General features: G+C 39.4%; 1 protein-coding gene across 1 annotated transcript in view; it reads right to left on the reverse strand.

The window, feature by feature from the left end:
• Positions 1-896: 896 nt before the first annotated feature.
• Positions 897-8916, reverse strand: part of LOC104168844 (tight junction protein ZO-2-like) — a gene marked incomplete at its 5' end in the record, with an annotated part of 8862 nt that continues 842 nt past the window's right edge. Inside the window, 9 exons of the mRNA XM_009709569.1 lie at positions 897-1065; positions 2737-2822; positions 3250-3588; positions 4570-4680; positions 5039-5251; positions 5621-5721; positions 6136-6346; positions 7397-7476; positions 7584-7679. Coding sequence (XP_009707871.1) covers positions 897-1065; positions 2737-2822; positions 3250-3588; positions 4570-4680; positions 5039-5251; positions 5621-5721; positions 6136-6346; positions 7397-7476; positions 7584-7679 — 1406 coding nt within the window. The remainder of the gene's footprint in view (positions 1066-2736; positions 2823-3249; positions 3589-4569; positions 4681-5038; positions 5252-5620; positions 5722-6135; positions 6347-7396; positions 7477-7583; positions 7680-8916) is intronic.

The raw sequence follows: 8916 nt of genomic DNA on the forward strand, positions 1-8916 counted from the left end.
TGATGTTTAGAACAGTGGGAGGCAACATCAACAGTGACATTTCCCAGTTACTTGAACAGTGTACTACTGTCAAGTATACTCATGAAAGTCAGACTCTAGCAGACCAATACTGTTCAAAAGAAAATTAAGATATACAAGGTTTGTCTAGTATATATCCTTTATTACTTGCAGTCTGTGTGAAGTTTAATATATGACTGAATTTCTACATCATTTTCTGTGTTTAAGCACATCCTGGTCTTTTCCAACAACCCAGTCAATTGCACCGTTACTATGTACAGTCAGTATTTATGAAATATTGCATATCCATCTATGAACTTAGAAAAATAACATGCTAGGAAAATTGTTACCATGAAACTCATGAAAAAAAAAGATAGGTATAACAATCAATCCCCTTTTAGTGTGTTATGGCTTTGCACCAAGTATCAGATGTCAAAACAAACAGTTTAAGATGCTTCTTGTTAAAGGCACTTACTGTTCTTCAAATACACTTTGAAATTGAGTTCTATTGCATTAGAAGTGTACCTCTAGGATCATACTTTCATAACACAGCAGAACAGTCCAAAAAGGCAGCATTAATAAAAGGAAAAAAGTTTGGTTTTTTTTTTTTTAATCTTAAAGTATGAAAATACCTAGAATTAACACAAACTTCCAGGATTTGGTCCTTATAAAACAGGCAACAGCATTCAGGCAAAGTGATTTCTTTTTTTAGATGCTGACAAAATATCCCCAAAAATGAACTCTTCCAGTTCCAGCGTATAGATATGTCTAAGTTGAGTAGCGTAACCTCTAACACCACCCCCAATAAAAATACAGCTTTTCAAGAATAACTACTGCTCCACTTTGGCTGTGATGGAAGAAACCTCAAAGGAGCATTATACAAACATATACTAGCAAGCCTACAATTCTGTGTCTCTGTATCTGGATGGCTGTCCATAATACCCCTTCTTAGAGTGGTCTGATAACTGCCGACGATACTCCTCCTCCTCCTCTGCATCACTGCCGTAACCACCACAGTTCTCCAGGTAAGGTCTAATAGGAGGTTTCTGGGGTTCTGGAGGTCTGGAGCTAACACAGCAAGAAAAAAGAAAGAGAGAGAGAGAATGTTCACTTCCATTCTGAAAAGTTGAAAAATAATTATACTTAGTATTGGCTTTATGGACGTGTACAACCTAGAAAGGTATATGGAGTAAATGAAACCCCTGCTAGCCCATAAACAATCGCATGACGACGGTAAGCCTATCTGGAGAGGCATCTTATTTCCACCAAGCTGGAGCCTGATGTTCAGATTTGATCTACTCAGCTTACCTGGAAGAATGCCAAATTTAAAATTATTAAACCTCCCTGCATACATAGACACATCAAGAGGTCTACAGCACTTCATTCACTGAGCATAGAGGTTTTCAGCCATTGCTACCACCCCAACTGACATTTTCCTCAATTATTTTTGCACCAGGTTCTCTCTATGCCTGCTTCTGCTTTTGCATCCCCAGTTTCCTTTCTCCAAGTCTGAAGAATTATGTGACATTTCTTAAATTGATAGCCTTCTCTCCTCACTCAAGGCTGTCACTAGGGGTCTTATCCTTCAAAGTGGGCAGAAATAACCCACACACTTGCTTTTGATACACTGTGGTGCTACTGATTTAATGTGATACTAAGTGCATACATAGAAATAAAATCTGCCAAGGAAGGGCACTTCCTCAGTTTCAAAAGCCATGATATTTGTAATCCACACTGTACAAAACCAAGATGTTATCCTCCTTCCATACTGTTCCAGGGCTTAAATATTCCCTCTAGGCAAATCATCAACATTCCTGTAAAAAGGCAGCAGCACTGATTTCTGTATGTAAGCAAACACTTTCCAGATGTGGTTAAAGATTACTTTTCACTACTTCCAAAAAGCTTCCAAGGCTATATAAAAAAAGTATGCTTTTCTGAATCCACCAAGAAAACCTGAAAATAATCACTCCATGTTTTCCATTTTTGCATTTTAGGCTATATACTATGACATCAAAGGATTTGATTCACTAGAAAAGAAAGTCCTATTTCTACTGCTATTACTAAGAGCCAAGAAAAAATTAAAGTCCTGCAGAGCAGAAACCAAAATCCATCATACAATGTGTTAGCTCTTGCACAGGTGACTGCTCAAGTCATAGATATATGCAATGGGTAGGGTAAGATAACAGAATGGTCAACCAGTCCAGACCTCATTGAATTTTAATGAAAGACTACTACTTTCATAAGACTTGATGGGTGACCTCAAGCAAGTTTCATCTTCTGTTTCCCTACCCACACAATACATTTGTTACTAAATAAGCATTTAAGTAATAAAGTGTTATTAAGTAATCAAAGCACCAATTATTTGTTAGGATAGACTAACAGTCATCAAGTATCTAGCACAGGAAGAATGGACATCAGAGGACACAAATACGGAAAAGCTTCTGAGTAATACTGATTGGGGCAAAAAACTGGTTCTGCAAATATTTCAGCAAAAGAATATAGTGTTTCTTCGTAGGTAACTCAAATACTATGAATCAACTGAAAAAAAAAAATACCCTGAAAAACAAGAAGAGTTCACTGATATTTTGCCCCACATTTGCAGTAATATTTCAGGGACAACAACAAAGTGATATTGCAAGGCAGGATTATTCATATGAATAAAAACTGGCAAGATCAGTTCTCCTCCTGCTAGTGAAGTAAACACTCAAGACAGAATGCATTAAACTGGATACACCTCACCTCGTAGGCTGGGGCCAGCTCTGTTCTGACTTCTGTGTTTTGACAGGGACAGCATAAATATCCGGGTGCTTCTGGGCAATTTCAAGCTTTAAAAGAAAGTAGGAGAAAATAACTGTTCTTTTTAAGTCTATCCATTAGGGATCCTAGACTGTAGATCTAGCAGGTCATAGCTACATCTAAAACAATTAAAGCACAAATTGTTAATTTATCTTATTCATATGCTTACAATTACATAATCTTTTGCTAGAGCAGTAATTCAGAATGCATGTGAAAATAATGGATTGCCAAAAGCAACAGGATTATCAGAAGCCAGCTTTCTATAGTTACATAGGAAGCCCTAAAATACATCCTCCTTTTACATGCAAATCCACACAACGTTATGTCTGTATGTGTGGTTTCCAAACTTCTCCCTCCAGAAGCAACACGATTGCAAGGGCATGATTTTCATTTTCAGGATGCAGGCTGTTCTATAAGCCGGAAAGCACAGCAGAGGGAGAATGCATGTCTTCATACCCTGGCATTCTGGGCCTCTTGTAGCTCTTGCATTCTTTGCATCCTCGCCTTATGATCCATCTCCTCAAATATTTTTACTTTCCTCAATACAGATTTTGGAGTATTTTCTTGTTCACTTCCTTCCTCTTCCAATTTTGCCTCCTCCTCCTCCTCTGCAGGTGGGACTGCTGGCTGAGGGTTTCTCAGGATGGGACGCCCAAAGGCAGGTTTCACAGAAACAGGTGGTGGTGGTGCTTTAGCTGCTGCAGTTGAAGCCTCACTGCTGACAGCAATGTTACTTGATTTGGAGTCATAGTTCTTAGGGAAGTCATACAGATCTTCTTTGTTTTGTATCTTTCCCTGCAAGTATAAAACACACAAAGCTTACACCAGCAACTTCGTAATTTTCATTTCAAATGAAGCCTTTAATCTGAAATTAATCATTTTGCCTACGTATTTACCAGTGTCAATCTTCATCCAGAGTAACACTTGAAAGATATTTGAACTGCTGGAACATTTTGTCCATATGCTTATACACTACACATCAACCTACAGAAGACTAGCACATTCAGACTCGTTTGTCCCTTTTGTTAAGGATTACCAGAACTATAATGTGTATTAGGGGACAGTACAGAGAAAACTGACCTTCCAAATAATTTGTCAGTACTACCTAATGTAGAATATCACTACCAGGAGTTTAGAAGTGCACAGGACCCAAGTCTGCTTTCTACTCCATCTTTTTTTCCTTACACATGTCCTACTCTGCCCAATCTCCATTGTCAAGGCATACTTGAATATATTTTGAACACATGCAGTATGTGAGGGCACCCGTCCTCATAAAGAAAGGACTTTGGGGTCAAGGGAAATCGGGAATTGCCAAAATAGGATTTGGTGTCCAGACGTTATAATTTTTTTTCCCCTGCACCATTCCTGAGCAAGGTTTGAATAAACAGTTAACATCAATTTCTACTGATGGAGACTGACATCAGAGGTGGTAGACTCTAGTTTTGTGCTTCAAAATAATGGCCACCAGATTTGCTTCTCCTTATGATTAGCCTACATTTGTTCCTGCTGAGCTAAAAAAGTGCCTTTCAGTTTGTTAGGAGACACAAAAAGGAGTTTACTTTCTTATTCCATATAGAGATCACACATATTTGAAGAGAACTGTTATCCTTCAAGTCTTCTCTCTGCTTGATCCTGCAACACCTTCAGTCATTCCTTCTCTCCATACTTACAGTGTTCCTAGTCTGTGATCATTCCTATTGCTCTTCTGAATGTGCTGCCCTGGACAGTTCTCCAGAAAGAGGAATTTTGTATTCAGATTTGTGTCTACAAGTTTACCTTAGGTGGTTCAGGCTTGAATGCTGGAGGTGGACTCGGATCTCTAAGGATCTCCCTGCTACCAGCTTTTCTCAACTGAGCCCTTGGTTCTGGACTAAATTTTTTTAAACCCTATGAAAGAAAATAAGAGATAAAAATCACTGCAGTATCCAGTAATTCAATAATTTTTTCCCCTCTTTCAAGTTTACTATTTTGGGAACAGTAACCAGGAGTCACATGACTGTCAGCAACCTGATCACAATCACTGCAAATATAATTGCAAAGTTCAAGGTGATGAGACATCATCAGGAAACCTATAGAGTTCGGCAGAAAAGCAGAGCTATTATTATTTTTGCTCTAACACAATGTAGCTCTAAAACACTACCAGAGGTAAGAAGAAGCTGCAGTTTAAAAAACTCTCATTTTTATGCCATACATACAGGGCTTTCAGAAAGTCCAAAGTACAGTCTTGTTGAAAATGCAGTCTCACCTCCTCATGATGCACAGGTTCAGAGGACCGGCTAACAGATGAAATCCTTGGTTCGTCCAAGGGCTCATCAAGTTCATTGTCGGTGTATGCACCTCCTTCTCCATCTGTATCCTCTAGGTCACTGATCAGCCGACTGTCGCAACTCAAATAGTCAGCACCCATTGCAGTAAGGTAAGACATACGATCATCCGCATCATCTTCCATGCCGTCCATCTAGAGAAAAGTCAGTAAGAATTAAGGAACAAGGGTTAAATACAGAAGAAGTAGAGTCTAGTTAGGTCTCAGCATCATGCCAAATAACTCCTTAAGAATGACTTCGGAGAACTGAAAGAAACTCTACAGGAAAGTCCTGTAAAAGTTTATGCCTCCTCATCATTCTCCCCTAGCCACAGCATTAGTGATGAAAGCTCCAAAGTATAACAAAAAGAATAATAAGTAATTTTTTTGTTACCCAGACAGACATCAACTGACTACTTGTCTAAGCTATCCAGCATTGGTAAACAACATTTTCAACAATTTTTACTGGCAAGAGATACCTTGAGACATCTGCATAGCTTAGTACAGCATAGACTGACTGCTTACCTTTCCTTCTGATACCCATACTGCTTCTCCTTGCTGTTGCTGAATTGTATCTTTCAGACTGCCATACCAGCTATCATTGGCTGAATTCAAATTGATGGTGGCTGCAAAAATTGAAGGAAGAAGTATATATACACAGCAAATGCAATGTGATCCTTTATCCAGTCTTTGCTGTTTAACACTTTTTCTTTTCAGTTATGCAAGAATGTTAAACAGCCATTTCATTTAGATCATTGACAGAAGCATGGTATTTTTATTTTATTGTCCGTCCATTCCCCAAGCTTATTAAATAATTTATCTTTTAATGACAGTACGCTGATTCACTTTTTTTTTTTAATTAGTATTTGTCAGAACAAGGAAACTCGAAAAGCAAGGGATTGCTCATGACCATGCCTTCACACCCTTTTAGTTCCAGCCTGCATAAGTTAATATGCAGACTAGTAGTGGATGTCTCAAGACGCATACAGTCACATCCACTACTCTCTTAGTAAGCAGGTTAGAAACACATTCTTCCTTACCTGTAAAGAGGTGGGAACAAGTTTTCTTCAGTTTGTTTGCTTGCTCATAAAGTTTTCTAGAGCTCTTGTTAGATGTGGAGCATAGCCTTTGTCTCATGGTTTTCACACCCTGCTTACTGTCTGGGTTAAAGAAGACCACAATTGGAAACCACTGGGTGTAATTTAGCAGGTCCACTGCTTTAGGAGTCACATCCAACAGAGCATGTTTATCCTGTTAACAAGAAAGCCCAGTCAGCGTGCTGCTTGTGGGGAACAAGAGGAGGTGGTTAGAATATGGCATCCTAGGAAAACCAGGATATTTTTTGTCCAGACAGGACCACAACTTGTTGGATTTTTTTTCCCCACAGTTATATCACATTCAGAAGCCACAGCAGGCAGCCTTTTTCCTTTCAGCTCCATTTTTCTGAACAGCTTTTGCCTGAATGTAGACATCCCTATGTTAACTCTCATGTTAAGTGAAGTGCACTTATTCACAGTTAACTAGCTTTTCACTCTACCTGCCCCTACCACAGCTTCCACTACCACAACTATTCCAGGTGCTATCTGTGAGCTTTTACCTACACTTATTAGCTGAGGCAAATGTTACTTTTTTCATTTAATATATTCCTTCTGAGCTACTTCCAGCGCAAAGACTAATGGGATTTTCAAATGTGTGCTTCAGTGGGGCCTGAGCTCTGAACAGATGCCTGTGTGACATTCTAGCCCCTCTGGCATCGATTTTATTGGGCTCAGGGCAACAAGCTGCAGAGTACATTCTTTTTGCCCAAGATTCTTAGGCTTCTTGATTACCACCTATTTACTTGAACTCTAAACTGCATTATAAAAAAAGAGTCAATGCAGTCTCAGTAGATGCTACTTAGCTATCACAGTCACCTCCTGTTCAGTTCAACAGCAGTAACTCTGAAGCAATCTAAAACATTAAGTTTCTGATGTCAGTAAGAGCAAGTAGGGCACTGCATGACTGTAAAGTCCCCACAGCAAATTCAGAAAGCATACAGTAAAATACATATGCCCCTCTGTTCAAACTTAGAGTGGCCTAAGGAAGAGAATTTAATTTCTAATTTCAGATTCACTCTCCCACTTGGAGCACAGCTACCAAAATTGTTGTTGAACGATTTCAAAACAGCCCTATAATTAAGCCAAGTCTGCTTATTGCAGAAATAGATGCAGTGAAGATTTGAGGGCTCTGCAAGTTGTAGTAGCAAACAAATCAAACAACATGCCTTTGAGTGTAAGCAATTTTCACAGAGAAATACTCTACCTGCTCAATGATTTGTCTCACAGTGTTCAAACGCACTACTCCAGTTGACTTCTCTGAACCTGCATCTCTGGGCTCTGTCTCTGCAAAGACAACATTTTAGCTTATCTAGAGTGGCTGAGCAGCTGTTATTATTAAGTTATCCATCTTCTCAGTTAAGTATGATAAGGAAGCTAGGAGGACAACTCACTTGCTGTCTGGTACAGATGAGGCAAATCATTTGACAGTTTCTCCATAGCTACATCTGCAATAGGGCCAAATATCACCACAGGCCTCTTAAAACCAGCTGAAAGAAAAACATTTGGAGAAAAGATAAGTCTCACAAGACTGGTTCTATATATAAGTGAAGTGGCACGGACAAGATCCTCAATTACTATACAAGTTTATGAATAAGTTGAAGATGTTAAATATATTTAAAACGTTTTATTTTTCAAAAGTTTGTGCAACAGCGTAATTCATACAGAAAGCTATTTTTACTAGCTGAGAAAGCAAAAGAGATTGTTTTAATTTAACAGCTTCCTTATTCCTTCTAGTGAAGATGTATTGAGAAGACAGTATGTTCTGAAAACATACAGCAGATCTTCAGTAATCTTTCCATCCAGCAAAACAGCATGAACTCAGTGGGTTTTACATGAATAAAGACACAAATGCTAAACCAGCTGCAAGGCAGTTTGAAGAAGCAAAGAAATGCAAAATTCTGTTCTGTTTATGTCAAAACAAGTGCAAACACAGTCCTCGTAAGTTAATGGGGGAATACCATTCTATTGCTCAGTCTTCATCTTGATATCTGGGAGCTCCTTTAAAATACTTTTTACTGTTTGTTTTATTCCACAATCCCGTCAAGTGTGAATAGCCAGAAAACTATTTGACTTGCTCAAGATCGCTAGCAATATAGCTAGTTTAGAGTCATGGAGATAGACCACACCAACCCTGATTACATTTGGACAATCTGTTGAAAATACTTAGGTTTTATTTGCCCTCAAGGCAATGTTGAGATATTTATGAGATATTTATGAGCAAGCTAAAGATTGTGATTAATCTCAGGCATACGGATTGTTCTTTCAGAGCTAGCCAAGGGGAAGCTGAGGACACAAGAAAACCCTGCTCGTTTCTTTCTTTTTTCATTTTAAACCTTTGTCCTGGTTTGGCCAAAACCAGAGCTATTTCTGCTTTCAGTAGACTTTTCTTTTAGTTAAGTTTTCTTAGTATCTGCCCTGTCTGGAGCTGACTGCAGGTTTCAGGCAGTGCCTGCTGTCAGAGCTGATGGCGGTTGATGTCTGTAGCTCTTGCTGGGGCAGGAGCGGGATTGTTCTGCAGAAAGGCCCACGGGAGTGTGTGTGTTCCCTTCAAGGCTCTCTTGGGCTCCGCTGGGTTCCTCCTGGGTGGGGGAAGGCGGAGGACGGGTCACACCCCCAGGAAGCTGCAGAGGGCACAGGTGACCCAGGCCTTACCAACACAGTATTCCATCCCACCCACGGGAATACTCGGTATAAAGCTCGGGGATCACGGGCGTCATCCCTCTC

This window comes from Cariama cristata, unplaced genomic scaffold, assembly GCF_000690535.1.
Source record: "Cariama cristata isolate BGI_N322 unplaced genomic scaffold, ASM69053v1 scaffold26861, whole genome shotgun sequence".
Lineage (NCBI taxonomy): Eukaryota > Metazoa > Chordata > Aves > Cariamiformes > Cariamidae > Cariama > Cariama cristata.